Genomic DNA, 19,926 nt, shown 5'->3' with positions numbered 1-19,926 from the left:
TGGGGAAGGAGCCAAAACCCAAGGAGTGCTTTTCCCACCCTGGTCTTCAAGTGCAGGTGCTATGAGGGGAGCAGGTCTAAGGGGAGATATCTGGCAGGAGGCCATGGCTCTCAGTGGGCGTTGTGCTGCTTCTCTGTCCCAGGAACGTTCGTGTCGGCGTTCACCGTGCTCTGCGGGGCCCGCACCGACCTCCCTGACCGGCACATGTGCTGCGTCTTCTGGCTGAACATCGCTGCTGCCCTCATCCAGATCCTGACAGCCATCGTCATGGTGGGCTGGATCATGAGTATATTTTGGGGCATGGACATGGTCATTCTTGCAAGTAAGTACACAGCACACACCCCTCCTGACTTCTCCTCTCTGTGGCAAGGTTACTGGGTCCCAGATAATGTCCCTGCAGGCCACTGGGCTGCACTGTAGGGAGGAAGAGCCACAGGATGGGCTCTGCAAGTCCATGAGAAACACGGTAGGCAGAGAAATTGGTAGGAGGCAGTAGGAATGGGCCCTGTGGCATATCTGGGAAAGTCTCCCATCCCACCACATGGGTCAGGAACTTCCTGTTATGAAATGAAATGTGCAGTAAGGGGGAACACTGTGCACTCTGCTGTCTGGAGCCCCTTCTGCCCTGGTCACATCCATTTGAACAAGAAAGCCCTTTCTCTCTTGCGACTCCAGCTAACGAATGATTTAGTGAGACCTTTCTGTTAGATTGGTTCTGCTCCCAGGGCCAGTTGTCCCCAGAAAAGCCCTGGGGACCCTCCTGGACCCTCCCCTTTCTCCCCAGGATACATCTACTCATTGTTTTGGAGGTTTTTTCCATGTTTCAGACCAAGTTCTTAAGCTGAGCCAGAAGTGTTTAGCTGCTCCTAGAATGATGTCTCATACACCCTTTGAGGTGACTAAAACATTAGTCTAAGGAAAGAAGAATCCTTTTTAAAATGTACATAATTTAAGTCACCAGTTAGTAGACACTACCAATCCAGAACACAGGCTCTGTAACTTACATCTGGTAGAGGCTTTCACTGGTGTGGAAGTTGTGTCATATCTCCTGTGTCCTGGTGCAGAGGATTGAGGTGACAGCCTCATCTCACCTCCAAAGCCAGGAGCAACACAGGTGCTGGTGGCATTTGCAAGACCCCACTCCTTTCCAGACAGCTCCACTTTGTCATCTCTGCTGATGACACCTGTGGCTGCATGACAGAGAGGGAGAGAGGATCTCAGGAAGTTGCCAGGAACCTGCCTAAAGACAAGATGGATGAAACTGGAGGAAAAGGAAAAAAAAAAAAGGCAGGAAACCAGTGTACATTTTCAGCTGCCAAACCCAGGGGTTAAACCCTCTCACCAAACCACCTGCTAATTTCTGAGCCAGCTTCAGTTAAGACAGCTCCCATGCAGAGCAAACAACGGATATTAAAAACCTGAACATGTACAAAGCAAAAGCTTTCCTCAGGATGAAGGCAGTACTGCTCTTTGCTTTACCCTGCAAACCACCTACCACATTTCCTTCCAGATGTACCTGCAGAGCAGGTTCCTTCTGAGGCTAAATTGTGAATTGGTGTACATGTGTGATGTGTCTTTAAGAACCCGCTAGATTTGTGTGTAATGTCATAAGCACATGTTCATAACCATAAACTCCTCTGCTCCTCCTCTGCGGGGCAGCCCCCGTGTGCGGGTCGCTGTCTGGCAGGACCCCATTCTGCAGGTGTGGGGAGAGTCAGGAAAGCATCTGTCCCCACAAAGAACCACCACTTGAAACTGTGACTTGCCTTGCTCCAAAGCCCTGCTTCCCAGCTAGAGGGCTTGGTGCTTAGCAGGGTCTTACTGGGAGGGTCTTCTCCAGTTTTGCTGTTGGGAAAACCATACAGCTTGGAAGTGTCTCCTGAACACTCTTTCCCACATCTGGCTGGATTCCACCAGTTTGGGAGGCAGGAGGTGAATGAGCAGCATGTGGTGGGAATGCTCAGGTCAAGGGGTGCCCCAAGCTCAGCAGCAGTGTTTCATCCCTCTGGTGGTAGCAGAGAATGGTGAGAGGAGTCAACATGTCCTTTGTTTCACCAGAAGCATCTGACAAGCTGCAGCCCTTGGCGGTTTCTTGCCATCTCATTAAATAGCTGCTTTTAAGTTTACTTGCCATGCAGAGAAAGTAGTGGCTAAATGCAGCATCTCTGGGTTGATGGAGACGAAAAGAAAAAACTTAATTGAAACAAAGAACAAAGTGATTGGTTGCTCTTAACTGGATCAAATAGCCCTGTCAGACCCAAAGTCATTGCTCCTTGTTAACATATTTAAAAACCACAAAACAACTTAAGAAGGAAACCATGATTCAAATGCAAGAAATAAGACACTTCTTTTAAGAGCACTGCCAGTTTGCTTTGGCTGGGTTTTGTTTGCATGCAAACCATTGGATGCACTGGACAGAAACTGTACACCACTGCAGCTTGAATCTGCGTGCAGATGTGAAATAGTTAAAAAAGTGTGAAACTACTGCCCACCTCTAGCTCCCTTGCCTTGAAATGGTCGATCCCATGTGCCCCTGTGAGGGTGCCAGGCTATCTGGATGGGCTAGAGGCAGGACACAGCAAGTTCTGTCTAAGCTGGTGAGGGCTAGCAGTGAGGAGGAGGAAGCAGCTGAGGGTCAGGAACTCCGCTCAGGCTTTCCCTAAGGGATAATCACCTTGCTTCCTGGATCTGCCTCTCTGTTAGCTGGTAGAGACTTGGGAGGGAGTTAGAACCACAGAATCATAATATCACTGATGTTGGGAAAATCCTCCAAAATCATGGAGTCCAAGTGTTAAGCCATCACCATCGTGCCCACCACTGAACCCCATTCCCCAAGTGCCGCATCCACATGTCTTGAACAGGAGGCTCCTTGCAGCTTTTCATCTTCTAGTGCTATTTCCCAGGCATGGAAGTGGGGAGTCTGGTCTGAGGATAATGGCATACTGTCTTTAATGAAGGGAAAAAGAAGAAGAATTATAGGCCAATCAGGTATACTTCAGTTCCTGGAAGAAGTAATCAAGTAAGTGACTCACATGCATTTAGAAAATAAAAAACACCCCCACAAAGTCACCGTGGGTTTGTCCAGAGTGAGCTGTGTCAGACTGGCTTGATTCCCTTTGGTGGCAGAGGAATTAATTTTGTGTGAGGTGGCAGCAGTCAGCCATCCCTCCTAACCTTCAGATGCTGACCCCGTCTCACACAGCACTCCTACCAGCAAGCCAGGGGAACAAGGCCTGCATGAAAATGTGCTTGAGAACTTTCCTCTAAATGGATTTTCCTGACCTGGGAAGAGATAAAGAGAGGTATGTTGACAGGTCCCTCCTGAATCCAGCTCTGCTCACTATCTTCATTTGTGGCTTGAGGATGGACTGGAGAAGAGGCTCTCCAGCCACACACCAGCGCTGGCTGCGGGGGCAGCAGGCACAGGATCCACGCCAATCGAAGAAATGGTTTGGAAACTGTAAGTGCTACTCAGTAGGGACAAGCCCAAGACTCTACAGAAGGATTAATCAACTGCATAAATACACTCTAGGGAACAACTTGTTTTTCAGGGAAGGACTGCGGTGAGTCACAAGCTGCACAGGGGGGACATTGTTGCAGAGGGAACAAACACCACACAGGCAGGTGGGAGCAAAGCTTGTAGGGCTTTTGCTGATCCCATAACCTTTCTCTGCATGCATAAAGCTGTGGTGAGGCTTTTGGCCAACTTTGGAGGCTGTACTTCAAGTGGAAAGCCTGGAGAGAGTCCAGAGAACCATAAGACAGTAGGCGTGTTGATGATGAAGGTGTTCAGTGGCTAGCAAATGTAAGAGGGCAGCAGTTCAGCCTAAGACAGATTTAAATAACACCAGAAAGGACCTGTATGGAAATTAGAAGACATTTTTCCCCCAGTAAGGTCAAAATGCTGCAGAAGTGGCATAGCAGGACCTGCTCCCTCTGTCCCTGGAGGCCTCCAAGAGTGGGTAGACCCATGTCTGTCAGGGACAAGGTGGGACACCGCAAGAGACAGACTGACCTGGGGGTCCTGTCCAACCCTCATCTCCTCTAGGGTGCCCTTTAGTGGGATAATGTTCCAGAAGGAATATAAATGGAATGCAGTTTTGCCATCACACTTAATTACTTTTGGCAGCACCACAGCACAGGGTGTTTTCTCTGCTAGTTTAAACAAATTTCCAGCTGGCCCCATTGGACACCAGAGATATCTTCTTTAAGCAGACATACAGTTTTGGGACCTGTCCTCTGCTGTACCTGCTGCCCGAAGGCAAAGGTAGAGTTACAAGGGAGCAACTAATTCTTCTGTCAAAAAATGTCTGGGCAGCGCTGCTGCACTGTGCTCTCCTCGAACCCCTTGCCAGCTCTGCAGGGACAATGTGCAGAGCTCAGGTAAACCAGAGTGAATTAGCTAGCCAAAGCCAACTGGAAAACAAGCCTCCTAAGGCTTTCCAGGCAAAGCTCCCTCAGCTCCAAGCACACCTTGTCTCCAGCCCACATCTTCATTAGCCCCACTGTGCAGAATGAACACAGTGGAACGGCCTTTTCAGGAAGTCCCTGCCTGCTCAGAGCCAGGTATAAGAGGTTGTGTGCCATTTCTTGACAGAAACGCCAGAGAAATGACATAGTAATGGCACACTGACATCAATGTAATGTCAGTAATGTCACACCAACGTGGCACAGGGGACACAAGTCTGGGACTGTTTGTCCAGGCATTGTTTTGCCTGTGCTAAATGCAGCTAAGAAGTCAAGCCTGGTTTCTGAAGGAAGCCCTCCCTCAGCTTTTCAGCCTGAATGAACGATGTGCTTGGCTGCACCACTGCTCTTGGGTTCACTGGATGGGGACTCTCGGGGCTGATTGCCAGCCAGGAGTGAGAACACACCTGCAATCATGCCATCCTTGTCACTCCTTCGCTAATTACTCTGTTCAGACCCTGACAGAAGCAGCAGCAGATGATTGCACAGTCGTTGGATGCTCCATCTCCGAGGGAAAGCATCACCAAGCCTCTCTGCTCTTCAGGGCCCCTTCTAGGGAAGGTAACACAGCTCTCCTGGGAAGAAAAGGGGAGCAGGAGGCCCAAACCAACCAGTAGCCCTTCGTGGGATGAAGAAAATTCCAAGGACAAATTGTCTCCTTAGACCTATTGCACTTGTAAAAAAAAAATCTAAAAAGACCTGTCCCCCAAACTAGGTCTGAGGAAAGTAGTTAAAATACCTTTTTTTGCAGTTTCCTACCAAATGCAGCAAGTTTTTAAAACATTGTAGGAATGTTAAATAGCGTCAGTGTTTGCAGTACCCAGACAGGCTGAGGCATGCTATGGCTGTGGGCACAAGCAAACTGAGCAGGGAACCTGCCAAAAACTCTTCAGGTGTAGTTTTCTCAGCTCTGGGACTGTGAATGGTATGCCCTGAGGCCTTTGGTACAGTGTGATGTCTTGTTTGATGCCGTCCTTCAGTGGCTCCCCTTCAGTCAAACCCATGAAATGCCAATGGCACAGAGGAGAGAGTTTCTGAGAGCATTGCTCAGAGGTGTTAGTCCATCCAGTCTGTCCAGCTTGGGGCTGGAAAAGCAGATGAGGATTCCCCTGTCACCTTCAAACAAGAGAAATAATGATCCACTTCAGTGGATCATCAAATGAAATAATCCACTTCAAGTACAAGGATTTTAAGTAATGTTTAGCCCTGGTGTGAATATCTGATGGTAGAGCAGCTGTTCTCTGTTTACTCTGCAGCCTCAATTTGTTCATTCTCTTCTGGTTCTCCGTGTGTTTCAGATATATCGTCTACAGTTACATTTCTCCCTCTCTCTTTCTTTCATGTTCCTTTGCCTCCTTTTGTTCACCATCAAAGTCTCACAAGGTAAGTTTGTTTCTGTTCTTCCTCCTCTCCTCACACTCCGAGGCAGTTTCCCATGGAGAGCAGCGAGCATCAGTCGGGGCAGGACATCTGGAATTCGCTTTGGCCAGTGCTGCCCACTCACAGCCCAAGTCCAGCCATGTGCCTTTACATGTGTGTCTCCAACTGTCTCCATGTCTGTCCTGTGGCTGCACAGCCCCAGGGATGCTGAAGATCTTCACACAGTGTTGAAATGCCCCTGGGGATGCCCCAAGGGCACTCTTGGAGCAGAGCAGGAACCTGTTTCAGCATTGAGAGCATCCTGAAGCCACCCTCTGCATAAACTGAGCCCCAGAAGGGCTGCCTGTGCACAGACCGGGCTCTTTTTGCCTCAGTCTTACATGCAATGGTTTACAGGAGAAGACAAATTTCAAGTAAGCTGAATTAAATCAGTGACTTTGTGTGCAGGCCTACTTAATCCTGAACCCAGAGCTGTCTGTTCTACAGAATTGCACCTCAATTTTATTGCAGGCATATTAATTTAAAGCTGCTTCGTACAGAACAGCTATTCCTAAGCAAGAAATGCATGAACTATTTTCACATATAAACTATTTGATAAGTCTGAACTATTGTAGTAAACAAGTTTAGCATAGTTCAGGTCATTTTTTGGCTTATGGTCATGTAAAGAGACAGGCTTGGCCACTGTAACTTCCTTCCAGCCAGTTTCAACAGTGATAGCCATACTGAAGGGGTTTCTCACTCTCAATAAAAGGCATGGCTGTACAAGGAAGCTACTCTCACTTTAGCTAAAGATTTAAGGCAGGCCCCACATTTCTGGTCCATAAGGCTGTTTGTGTGTTTTTTAAACTCTGCTCCGTAAACAAATTAAACCAAAGCTCTAGAGAAGCCCAAGTTTCCAGCCAGCTCACCTTGCCTTCAGAGCTGACTCACACTTAAAACATAAATGCATGTGAAATTATCATTTTGCCACCTAGAAAAAGCTGTGAAAGAGATGGGAGTCTTTATGTTCAGCTGCACACAACAGGCAAAAATTCAGTGAAGTGTCATTATTTTGTCCCTTGTGCTTGTTTAACAGCAGGAGGTCCAGGCTGCCAAACCTGGGCAAATGTGTGCATTTTTTCCAAAGTACAGCAAAGTTAATTTGCTGGACTTAATTCTCAGTTCAGCAAAAAGTCCCTTAAAGATAGGGGTTCTGGCACCTGCTGGTATTTTGTGTTCAGTTTTTGTAAGGGATTTACAAAAGCCTAACATAAGGGTTAGAAAGAAATATTACAAAGCATAAATGGATAAGTGTTTGAAAAGTTAAGCATTCTTCTGAGATATGAAACTTCAGACTCCTTTGAAATTCAAAATATAAAAATGACAGGCTACTTATATTATTTAAGCTAAGAAAAAAAACAACAATCCTCCAGATTTAAAAAAAGTTTTTCAGTTGAAAGATGTTCCCTGTGGCAGGCACTGCAAGTAAGGACAGTTTGCTCTCTAATAAGGGGATTTTTTGTGTTAATACAGTCAGAATAACAAGCCCAGCTTCTCTTGAAAGGAAAGTAGGAAAAGCTTCGTGGCACAGTCATTGCAACCACTTAGGAAAGCATTAAAAAATCCAGTATTTTTCTCATCATCCTGTACTATCACAGGAGCTGCAAGTGCTCTTCTATTGCCCTTCCCTGCTCTAGCCCCCCAGGGGATGAAGCTGTCTTGTATGGGATTTGCAGCCTGCCCTCAATCACTGTGTGCAGGACAGTAAATAATCTGGGACCCCAAGGGCTTTGCTGTCTTGATTGGGAAGTGCATCAAACCTCATGGCCACAGGAAGAGGAAAGGGCATGAAAGAACAGGGATCCAGGCAGTTTCCTTGTTTTTGCTGCTGAAAAGATCCATTTTCTCCAGGCCCAGTGGATGGCTGCTGTGCCCTAATGAAAGCACCTGTCATTCTCCTGGGCTGGAGTAAAGCAAGTGCAGAACCAGGCATTAGAGGCATCCCAAGGTCTGTGTTTGACATGTCAGCCTGTGATTCAAGGCATTCCCCTTCTCCTCCAAGAAGCGTTTGTTCACCTGTGCAAACTGCAGCGCAAATTGGTTGCTCCTGGGGAGCACTGTCAGCAAAAATCAGCGTGGGAACGAAAAAGATGGATAGAGGAAAGCAACCTGGCAGTGCTCTGGGAGGATGAGGTTCAAAACACAAGTAGATCCCAAGATGTGTGTCAGATGCACCACCTACCAGGGCAGCGCTTGGGAACAGCCGTGTCTTTGGAGCTGGATACAAGGGCATCCATTTCCCCTGCACTGCAGAAAAACACTCCCTGAAAATTTTAGGTTATTGGGTTGGAATTGGCCACCACTGGTACCTGCTGTGCCTTTACAATCTCTTCAAGCAGAGGTGCCTGTGCCAGGCTGGGGGCAGGCGGGTGCCGCAGCAGCAGGGCTGGCTGCCAGCATCCACATGGCTGTGCCCAGGAAGGTGGCCAAAGCAGGCCAGGGTGGCTGCCCTGGGCAGCCTGGCCACGAGGGGGAATGCGGCAATCCCCCTGTTTTCCCACGTGGATTTTGCCGCTCCTGGTAAACCAGGCTTGTGGCTTGCTTGAGCCTCACCGAGGGTCCTCATTTGGAATTAACTCTAATCATGTTCCCTTCCCCTCCCTCCTCACAGGCTACAAGGAACAGGGGATCCCACAGCAGCTGTAGTAGCTGGGACAAGTATGGTCAGAGAAACACGGCGAGAGATTTCCTTTGGCAGCCGTGGGCCACGGACCTTTTCATTACCCTTTGTCTCTCTTCTTCTCCCTTTTGTTTTGTCTCCTTGTGTCTGCCCGGTTCACCTGCCCGTCCAGCGGAGCGGAGATGCAGAGCGGCCGGCGCAGACTTGCACTGATGCCCCTGAGCAGCGGAGATGAGGCAAGCACGGCTTTGCTTGGGACTGGTCCCGGCCAGCACGCGGTGAGCGGCCGACGAGGAGGATGAGGGTGCCAGGACAAGGAAGCACCCTTGGTGAAGGTGGCACCTGGGCAGGCAGCTGAACCAAGGGAGGGAGAGATGCTGCTTTCCCTCTGCTCCCAGGGGGAGGTCGCTGAAGACGTTTTGCCTCCTTTTTATGCTCGCTGTTAAAGGACGCTGGCTGTGAACATCAAATGCCAAGGAGCTATTCATAGATATTTGTACAGGATGTAAAAGCAAACCAGTGGTACTCTTTTCCCACCCCGAGATTCCATCCGTGACTGCTTTGCAGTAGTGGAGGGTGCAGCCCAGCCCCTTCTGCTGTCTGTGTATGTGTGATGTTCACTGAAGCTCTGTCCCCACAGATGTCTTGAGAAACGTGCTTGCTGTAAATCGTATTGTACCGCTGAAGTGACTGGGGCCACCCCCTGCTTCCATCCGCTGCCACCATGCAAAGACCAGAGCTCCCAGCAGCCCAGGGACACTTTTCCTAGCACAGGACTGGTGTCCTGCAGCACCTCGCCTCTAGGGCAGCGAGTACAGTCTCGTGCTGCCAAAAGCCTCTCACATAAAACAATACTGGGGGAGCCAAAGAACAAGACTTTTCCTGCCCCTGAAAGGGACTTGCTGGCAGTGTCTCTATGCTTTGGAAACAGATCCACTCAGAGCACAACGAGTGCCCCTGGCTGAAGCAGCATCCCAGCTCTGCTTCCCCAGGTAAGTACCCAAAACTCCAGGATCACAACCCAGTATGAGACAGGGAGCTGCTGTGGCTGTAAGGCCTGTGGCCAAATGGGGTGGGGCTGGGATTTCATATATCCATTTCATATCCTTTCATAATGGGATTTCATAGCTTGAACATGATGTGCAGAGTTGCAGTGGCCATCCAGGTGGAGTGATCCCTCTGATTGCAGCAGGGCAAGAGGAGCTTGGCTTGGCGTTAGCGCCTGGACGCTTTTCCACTCCAAAAAGATGGCAGGAGGAGCCCTTCTGAAAGAAGGCAAAGCCAGGCTGCTCACACACAGGGAGGGCCCTTCCAGCCAGAGGAGTTTCACACAAACCTGCTGCCAAAACTCGGAGCCACCCAAGTGTGGCAGAGCTGAGACCTGCCCCCAGCCCATTGCTCCTTCCAGGAGGCAGATGCTGAGAAAGGGATGGCAGAAAACCCCACTGCCCTGCAAGTATCCAGCCTCTCCTGTATGATGGTCTGCTTTTAACAAAGTTTTTTATTTTTCATGCAGAACAGATCCTGTCAGCTAAAACACCTCCTGTTGTAAAGGGAGCTGGGGTGTCAAAAAGCGGCAAGTGCCCCTGAGCTGCCCACCGAGGGTGGAGGAGAGCCCTGTGCTGGGCAGGGCACCTATTGGTGATCCCACAGAGAGCTGCTGGGGTAGGAAGCTCCTTTGGTACTTTGGTGCAAACCTCTGGCTTAGCCTCCTCACAGCCCCTGCTGTTCTCCTGGTGGCTGGATGCTCTCTGGATTTAATGCAACACCTCTCTTCCCAGAAAGCGTCCTCCCCATCCAATGCCCACACTGCACTGTGAGCCCACAGCCTGTGGAAAGCAGGCATCAGTACCTCTTTGTTCTCCCAGTTCAGGAGGTCCTTCTTCAGGGTTAAGGACAAAGCAGCACCCACAGTCCCAACTAACCTGTGGTGGGACAGGACCCCTCCAAACTACGTCCATTTATCCAATGCAGGCATCAGAAGGGATGACAAACTTTTTTCACTTCGCCTTTCCATGGCTGTGCACTATAAAAAGCTTTGGGCTGCCTGAACTGGAGAAAGGGGCAGAGAGTCAGGAGTCTTGAGAGCACCAGCTTTCATTGTGAATATGCTGGCTCAAGCATTTCCCCTGATCTCAGCAGTCTTATATCTATATAATATATATATACACATATATCTATATATATAAACAAGGAGGGAAATTTATAATACAAACAAATAATTGTATGTTTTACCAAGCAAGACTTCAGGTAGGGCAGTGTATTTCTACAGCTTGCACTTTACAGTAAGGAAAAATGGCAGGTCTCCAAAGCAAACCCACGGCAGAAGCATAGGAATAACTCAGGCTGCATTTCTCTTGCCTCACACCCTAAACTGTTGCTTGTACTGCCATGCTGGACAGACAGAAACAAGTATTTAGTCACTACCCTGTATCCAAACGGGGATGATGAGCTCCACTTTTTGGGCTACTGCATAGAAAGTGAAGATCGTGACATGGTGCAGATGGGAAAACTTTGTATTTGTCATTTTAGAGGAAAAGGGATGAAAAACCATCAGTTTTTAGAGTACAGGAAGCAGAAGAGCAAAGGTGTCCTTGGAAGGCAAGTACCAGCTGGTGCTTCTTGTTAGCCCAGGGCTGGAAGTGCTCAAGAGGAAAAGCAGCAGAGTTACCCTGCCAGAATGCCAGGCTGCAGCAAGCCACAGTTACCTTGCTTTGCCAGGGAGAGGCTTGCAGGACAGCAGCAGCTGGAGAAAACCAATCAGGCAGGTCAGTGGTGAGCCAGGGGATGAGCTCCTCAAGATTACCACTGCTGCAGCGATGGCCAAAAGGATTTCTGCTCACAATATCCAACAGTTTCAAGTGTCTTTGTCCATTTCTACCAAAGGGACTGGTTCAGGGAGTGGCCTGTGCTGTGGCATCTGCAGCTCTGTGGCTTGCTGGGCTGTAGAGGTGTTACAGAACTGAGCTTTAGCATTTCCTGTGAGACAGACCATGTCTGCTCCTCCGTTTCCCACCTGGGAAAATAAAGGGTAAATAGGATCCTAACCAGTAGCAAACAGGAAATCTGTAGCACATCCAGAAAATACAAGCTGCTGGCTGTCATCAGTGAGAACTCTTTTTTGAGATCTATAACTAGCCCTGAAGCCACCCAAACCACTTGCCTGCTCAGCTGCAGCAAGTGCAACGACAAAGAGCAATGGTTACCCTCACCTTTGCCAAAACAGAATGGGTGGGTCAGGTGCAAACACCAAACACTGCCTAAACATCAAGTTGGTTGTGCTGTGGTGTCAGGACAGGAGTGCAGGAGCCCCTGCAGACGTGGATAACAGGCCATGGATAAACCAGGGAAAACCTCTGGGTACAGAAGCTCTGAAACAGGAGCAGCAAGCATGGCTTAAGAACAACTGGTGCCTGTGAAGTTGGGTTCACCTTTAGAAGGTGGATTTAAATGTGTAGTGGACAGGCAGCACAGGAAGCCTCAGGCTGGGGAGGATAAAATAAGCTGACATTTTCACTGGGCCTAAACTGCCAAAAGTCACATCTCCTGTGGCATCAGATGTCAGATCAGCAGCAGATGGCCCATCCCAGAGATCCAGCACCTGCATAAAAGATCCCCTGGGAACAAAAAAGGACAGAATAAGCTCCTCATCAGCATTAACAGGGCTTTGCTGGTCTTTTTGGACCACATTTGGTGCTGTCTGTCTCTGTGAGCTAGTAAGGATGGGAGAATTTGATTGGCTGGGAAAGGACTGAATGGAAATGCTGCCCTCCTTGGGATGGCTGCAGGTCTTTGAGAGCATCACTTTGGTTAGGCCTGGGTGCTGTCTGCATTAATTGCATGATGGAGTTTGGTACCGCAGTGCAGCGGGATTTATATTTTACTTCCAGGTTTTGTTCTGTAAATTTTTTTCTTATCTTTGACCTTTTTATTGAATTGGTGAAGCCAAGAGAACACTCAATGCACCACTTCAGAGGTTCTGAAATCTGTCAAATGACACCTAGGACAAAAAGCCTTATTTTTGCCTATTGTGGTAATTTGCTTAATTGATTTTAATTAGAAGCAGACAGTTTCCCACTCTCTGCTTTAGGGAAGGAGGCACTTTATAGATTGGCCTTGCTACCAGGGAGCAAGCATCAAATTGCATTTTTCCCAAGGCTGTCCCGTGGTAGTAATAACAATGATAAATCCCTCTGATTTTTCCAATAGCCCTGAATAAAACCAGCACTGCCAAGCTCCCCCAGCCCAGGTGTGAGCAGCAGCCTGCTCTCAGGCAATGGTAAGCCCCTCACCTTGGCTTCAGGTCTCCCCATGGCAAGTAGTGGGCAGCTGTGGGGAGACTGAGCCCAGGGCAGGGCTGTGGTCACCAGGGAGTTCTGTTCATCCATCTTTAGTATCACACCCTCCACTGTGACTTGGTTTTCCTCTTCTCACAAGAGGTCGGAGTTCCGTGGGCAGCTGGCAGCATCTGGAGGGGCGTGTCTGGTGCCCACAATCCAGGCACTGACAAGAAGAGCCACGCTGTGAAGACACAGGTACACAGGAGTGAAAATTTGGAGCTTCCCCCCATGAACAATTACTTTCTTTCTCTTTAGGGTAAAATTAACCACCCAGCGCTTTCACACCTCTTTCCGAAGCATTGCAGAGGGGATGACACCTCCATGGGGCTGGACAACTCGCTTCCCTCCCATGGAAGCTGTGCTGTAGCCGCTGCTGTGAACCAGCCCTGCCTCCTCACCAGCACAGCCCGAGGGCACAGCCCGAGCCTTTCCTCTGGTCCAACGTGCATGGCCCCCAGCTATCCCACCACCATCACCTGCTTTATAAATGTACATGTTTGACATTCGAGTTTTACAGCTAAAGAGTGATAGTGGGTAACAAAGAATAAACGCAGTTGCTTCACCCCCATCTGCCAGCAACACAGAACTTTCTGCTGCTCCTCTCTGATTGTGAAAACCAGGTTGCTTGAAAAAAAACAAAACAAAACGAAAACCAAAACCAAAACAAAAAAAGGGCTTTAATAAAATAGTTTCTTGGTACTTGAACCCAGCCAGGCTGAACAACTGATTTACTACTCACTGGAAAGCAATTCTAGGTAGGAACCAACCCAAATGTGTAGCCAGTCAAAAACCAGCTTCATTCTGGGTCAGCCCAACCATTGCAGTGCAGGGCACAGTACCATTTTTCCAAGTCCATTGGTGTTGCCAAATCCATATTTACCATGGAGAAGGTGCTTTGGAAGGTGACTCCCACCCCACCCCCCCCCAGCCTTTTGCCTGGCTGTCCATCCTCGCTGCAGGGGCTTGGCATCGCTCTCAGCCATGGCACTCAGCCAGGAAGGTCAGTGGGGCTCTGTACTGGCAGCAGCTCTGGCACACGCACCCATGGGGTCAGAAGTGTTAGATGGGAGAGGGGACCCCCTCTGTGCCACATCCCGTGCTTCCCAAGACACAAAGCTGCATGTTCCTCCCCATGTGCATTGACTGGCACACATTTTATTAGTGTTCTGCTGGAAATTGCCCCTTAAATCTTGCTATGAGTGTTGTGCTGAGCTCTGTGGACAGGAAGCTGAAGCTCACAGTCCCAGTATTCTTCAGAGGACCATTTTATTCCTTGCCTCCTGCTTGTTCTGGGCTGACCCTGCAGTTCACACACATACATACACTCCAGCCAGGGTGCATTTTATTGCTACCCAGCCCAAACTGCATCCACTGCAAGATACTACCAAGAGTTCCTTGACATCTAAACCCCAGGTACAAGCAGAGCCTGGCTAGATCTGACATTTCTCCAGGAAAAAGCAAGGTTTTCTCCCACATGCTTGCTAACCACGGTGTGGAAACACAGCCCTGTATTTTCCAGCTGACTTTGTTTCACGCTCGCACACACGATGAACTTTGAAGCAGTGCTGCAATTTATTTCCCAAATCGGCACTCAGCATTCCCATCCCCCTGTGGGAGCAGCATGGTGCAAAACCCCAGGTCACAGGGGTGAAGCAGGGTTAATTACAGTGAATCCCACCAGAGCTCATGCTACCCACAACCCATCCTTCCTCCTCTTGTCATCTGTATAAATAACTAAGTCAGGCTAAAAGTCAAGTCCTGCTTCTCTTGCACCCACCCAACTGGCCAGAGGGAAGCAACAATGCCCTGTCCCCACTGCTGGAATGGGGCAGTGGGAAGTGAAGGTTTTGTTCAGGCTCTAAGAATGGCAAAGGCCAGAGTAGCTCAATCCATTTCCCAGCTCTGAGAATGCTTTCAACAGGCAGATGAAAAGGAATGGCACATTTTGGCCCGGGATCAAAACAGGGGCTCACCTCTACCAGCATTTGCCTGGAGCTGATGGCAGTGCTCGCCCAGACACCCTTCAAACAATCCCACCCTGACCCACACCCCTCCTTCATCCACCACACACTGACTCAGGCACTGTTCCTGAGGCTGGGAGGGAATGGCTGGCTCAAATCTGTGTTCTCCTTGGTTTTGGCCATGCATGGGTACATCAGACTTTCCACCCTAGGAAGGAGGGAGCAGGGGCCTGCCCACCTGTGCCATTTGCACCTTGCTGGTGAGCCCACCTTTCATTTTCATACTGGAGCCCAAACTGAGGGGTTGCAGAGGACCATTTGTACGCCTGTTTATATCACTGAGTATTGGATTGTGACTTCTTGTGTTTTGATACTGTGGATATTTTTTTTTAAAGTTAAATATATTCTATTGCTGGACAACTGGAGTGAAATGCAGAGTCTCTTTTTGTCACCTGGAGAAACCCCATCATCCCTGATTCCAAATGGGTTCTCGTTCATCTCCCACCAGCAAGGTGATGGAGAGCATCCAGCAGATGCCAGCTCACACCCACATCCCCTAAGGAGGCAGGGGCCAGGGCATGGCTTCCTTTAAGAATTCATGACCAGAACATTCCAGAGGAGCAGAAGGCTGGTGAGGAGCCTTACCTGAACATCTGAAATGGAGACAAGGGAGGGGGAAAAGCCACCGTGTGTTCTCTTGTGCACACACCTACCAGCAATCCTTCTTGACTGGGTTTTGTTTGCAATTTTAACATTTTAATATGACTCCAGGTGCATTATCCCTGTTCCCAGTGAGAGAACAGCCCACGTGCTGTCAGGAGCTTGGCCACAGACACCTGAGCAGAGCTGAGCAGGTGGCAGAGCCTTCCCATGAAAAGCAGCTCTGCTGTAAGGGCCAGCAGCCTGTCAAAACACTTGCACATGTCAGCCATCCACACTCCATGCTCTTCCTGTGCTGTATAATGCCACAAAACACCACTGCTCTGCTCCCTCCCCAAGGCCACTGGGGGTAGGAAAATACACGGGAGATCCCAACTGGATCGGGGTGGGGCAAACTCAGGGTTGGTACAAGACCAGCAAGAAGGGTCTTCTCACACCCCATGAGGGGTCTGGGAGGTGATGCAGAAATTCCTTTCACTTGCTCTATGTTTCTATTCAGGCTTCAGCCCTCAGCAGGGGAAGCACTTTGGGATGAAAGCTGATACACAGTAGTATGATACTATTAATACACCCGTGCAGACACACCAGCACGTGGCAAACCCACTGGAGAGATCTGGGATAATTATCTCAAAGAGATTTCTTTAACACCCTGATAATGGAACCATTTCAGAAGGGGAGGAGGAAAATTAGCAATAAACCACGCGAAAGCAAAGTCCAAAACTGGAGCTTGGTGAAGACACACGAGAAACAGGGAAAAACCTCCATGCCACATTTCTGGGCACCCACCTCCTCCATACCATGGCCCAAGGGGAGGCCCACAGCCACTACACACATCTCACCCTGATTTCAGGGGTGAACTGGTTCACCCCCAGTCCAGGTGCCCTCAGAGCACAGCTCAGCCCTTGCTGTCACTCCTCTGTGCACCTGCTCCCTGCAGCACAGCAGTGGTGAGTCCAGGGAAACTCCCTTTCCAGCAACCACCACACAACAGGGCCAATTCCCTCCCTCTCCACTTGCAGCCTCCCCAAACCAACTCACCTCCTTACAGCTGCCATACGCCTCTGGCATACATCCAATCCTACAGCAGCTCTTGCTGGGAGCCCCATAGGGCTGCAGCCACAGCACCAATACCACTGCCAGGGTGATGGGGGGCAGCTGTGACTTCCTGCATGATCCAGAGCAATTGGAGTAACCAGCTGTGTTTTGCATCAGGCCATCCGGGGGAGTTTGGGCTGTTGGCTGCTGTTACAATGGTGGGACAAAAGTGGCTTGTGCAGGAGGGCTGGGGTCAGTCCTGGCTTGCAACTCACCCCAAAAGGGAGCCAGGATGTGCCCACCAGCAGCTCTCACTCCTGGCCATGCAGAGACATTGAAATACACTCCCTGGATATTGGATCATTTAGAAATACACACTTAGAAAAGCATAATTTCAACTGTATTCTGTTCAAACTAGCCTGAACAACCATTTAAAAAAAATCCATGCCGAGGAGGGTTATTTCAAGGTGTGCATGTACTATCTCTAAATCTCAAAGTTAAGCATTCCAAATCCACATTCAGATCCACATGCAACTATGAGAAGGTAGCACCTGATCCTAGGAGATAATATTACAATTCCAGGCTATTTCAGAGCTTGTTTCCATGGGAAAACTGCAGCCCTGTAGAAGAGGATGTGAGCTGCAAGACTGGCAGGAGTGTATGCTTATGTCTAGGGCACATAAAGCATTGTGCTGCCAGAGATGTGAAGCAAGATTGTGATTGCAAGTTTTTAAGGGACAGGTCTTGCTTCCAAGCCAGCCAGATGAATGCCAAATTCCAGGCTTGAATTCTGCTGGCAGACATAAGGCCCACATGCTGCTGAGCAGCCTGGGCAGCAGAGGGATTAGAAGCCACTGTCCCTGTAGAGACAATGTGTGAGTGCCCTGGCATGCTCAGAGTGCTTCAGCCTGCCCTGCTGGAACCTCTGCCCACCAAAGCAGCCACTGTCACTGCCTGTCCCACCAAAGCAGCCACTGTCACTGCCTGTCCCACCAAAACAACCACTGTCACTGCCTGTCCCACCCATGGCCAAAGGATACAATGGGTTCAAAGGACAGGATGGTACCAACCTGCCCGGGGGATGCTCCCTGGGCAGCAGCACTGTGGGCTGTACCATGCTGGCACACAAGTGCTCAAGAGACATCCTCTGTGATCCTTAATGATCCCCCTGTAAACCACAGGGCCTGTGAACCTTCCAGCAAAGCCATTTCCCATGGGAAAAGCAGTTGGGCACGTGCAGAATGTGGCAGTCACGTCGGGGCACGTTTGAAATGCCTGCTTGGGACTGATGAATGGTGGGAGGAAGCATGTGGCACCTCGTAGAGCCCACCCACGGGTCCTGCCATCTCCCCTCACTGTTCTGGAGGCATAAAAACAGATGAAGCATGAATTAGCACCAGAAAAAGATACCACGCTGCCAGTGGGAAATGTTTTTTAGCCATAAATCCTTTTCAAAGGGGGAAACATATCTGTAGCATCTCTATCTTGCTACTACAGACTCCTGCTGCTTTTTCTTCTCCCAGTTCCCTTGTCTGAGCCAAATCCCACTGCTGCAAGAAAAGCAGATCTGTGTGTGTGTGTATGTCCCTGCAGAACTCCTGGAGTTCCTGCCATGGAAAGCAGCATGAAAACCATCTTGGAGCAAAAGCCCCTTCTGACACAGAGGTCAGTCACTAGAAATTAAAGTATTTGATTTTGTTTCCTGGCTCTGGCCAGGTGTTTGAGTAAATACTTTTGTGCTTCTATTTCTCTTTGTCCTCCTTTGTCCTGGTGGTTTCAAGTCTTAGATTTCTACATTAGGAAAAGTGTATTTGGGCACCCTGGCACCAGGCAATGTTGAGAGGGGGGAGCTAGCCCCAGGTCTTGCAGATCTGGCATTGTTAATACACACCAAATAACTGGTAGGAGGCACAAAGCCCCAGCAAACAGCAAGCACCAGCCCCAAGAAGGCAGTGCAGCAGTGCCAGAAGTGGGATGAGCTGCTGAGGCCCCAGCATTTTCCAGTTTCCTCCAGAGCTGTCCCATATGGGATTCACTCAGCAGCCTTCCCCATGGGCTTTCTCTTCGATGTGACAGCAGCAGCAGCTCTCCTGTGCTCTCTGGCTGTTCCAGGGTGGAAACACAGTTTCTTAGTGCCTTAGCAGGAACTACTAAAACAGGTCCCCTAAGGGTGGGGAGAGAACGCCTGACTGTATAAAAGCAACAGTAACCCCGGGGCACCCCCCAGAGCAGTAAATCCCCATATAAAGCCTTCTTTGCTGGAGGCATCACTCGTGGTGGGTCAGGCACTGGAGGTGCAGGAATGGCAGAGCTGTGTCCAGTCCCCCACTCTGGCAGGATGAAGTGTGCATGGCAGGTCATCCCTGGGACCCCTGGGACTGCAGGAGCAGCCTGTGACCACTTCCATGGACTTCAAACTACATGGCAAAAGATGAACCAAACCAGCTGACACTACAGTGGGACACTGCCCACTTCTCCCATTTCCCAGGGGTTTCTAAATTTTCATTTTTTACACTTCACAATAACAAAGAACAAATTTGTATTTTTTTAAGGGCAGGGAGTAAGCGAAACAAAGGCTCAAATGAGAGCGTGAGTGGGAAAGCTGTACCCCAGGGGACAGGGGCTGGGGCTGCCGGGGGGGCTCCAACCCTGGAATGGCACAGGGAGGAGAGACGTGTTGCCCCCAGCCTCTCACCCCCAGAACCACCCAGAAAGGAGATGTGGGCAGCATGAATCCTTCACCCCCTGCCCTGCTCAGGCTGGCTCCGGGATGGAGCTAGAGAGGGCGTTTATTAATTTTAAGGACTTCTCCCGGGGGCACATCGCCATCTCCCGGCCCTCGGGGGAAGCGCCGGGAGCCCGCATCCACCCCACGCGGGACACGGCGTGGTCGGCCGGCAGTCGGCTCTGGTTCTCAAGGTATGAGAAAGACGGGAGCAGAAAGGGGAGCGCAGAAAGAGGAGCACAGAAGGGGGAGCACAGCCCTTGTGGGGCTGAGACCAAACGCGAGCTCGTGCCACTGAAGCCTGGAGGGTGTCCCTGCAGCATCTCCCCCAAAACATCTCCAAGCAGGACTCTGGAGGTGTCAGGCACACCCACGACAAAGTGGCTGAGGGGAAAGGCATCCCCAGGCTGATAAGCACCCTCCACACCTAGATGCTGCTTGACCACACTGTCACCGCTGCCATGGTGTCCCCGTGCTCCCCCAGCCATGCATCCCCTGCAGCAGCACACGGGCAGGAGCTTTTCCACCGTGGCAACCTCCTCACTCGTGCTTCCCCCAGCCACTGGGCAGGAGGGCATGGGGACCCTGGGGCTGTTGCCAGGTTTCAGGCTGGGGGCAGCTCTGCATCATCCGTGGCAGGTGTAAAATCCCTCACAAGGTGCTTCCCAGAGATCCCCAAAACCCCACCAGCTTGTGTTC

At 50.0% G+C, this 19,926-nt stretch overlaps 1 protein-coding gene across 5 annotated transcripts in view; it reads left to right on the top strand.

Annotated features, from left to right (window-relative positions):
* Positions 1-15,232, top strand: part of STUM (stum, mechanosensory transduction mediator homolog) — a 46,864-nt gene extending 31,632 nt beyond the window's left edge. Inside the window, exons 2-5 of one of the 5 annotated variants that reach the window (XM_015622884.1) lie at positions 143-322; positions 5,842-5,850; positions 8,679-9,498; positions 13,102-15,232. In XM_015622884.1, coding sequence (XP_015478370.1) covers positions 143-322; positions 5,842-5,850; positions 8,679-8,719 — 230 coding nt within the window. In that variant the 3' untranslated portion in view covers positions 8,720-9,498; positions 13,102-15,232. Of the gene's footprint in view, positions 1-142; positions 323-5,841; positions 5,851-8,497; positions 9,499-13,101 lie in introns of all 5 variants that reach the window. The other 4 variants (XM_015622886.1, XM_015622889.1, XM_015622888.1 and 1 more) reach the window with 4 other exon arrangements.
* The last annotated feature ends 4,694 nt before the right edge of the window (positions 15,233-19,926 follow it).

The sequence above is a fragment of the Parus major genome, chromosome 3 (genome assembly GCF_001522545.3).
Source record: "Parus major isolate Abel chromosome 3, Parus_major1.1, whole genome shotgun sequence".
In the NCBI taxonomy this organism is placed as follows: domain Eukaryota; kingdom Metazoa; phylum Chordata; class Aves; order Passeriformes; family Paridae; genus Parus; species Parus major.
Note: the sequence above shows the minus strand (reverse complement) of the source record. Positions and strands in the feature narration are given on the sequence as shown.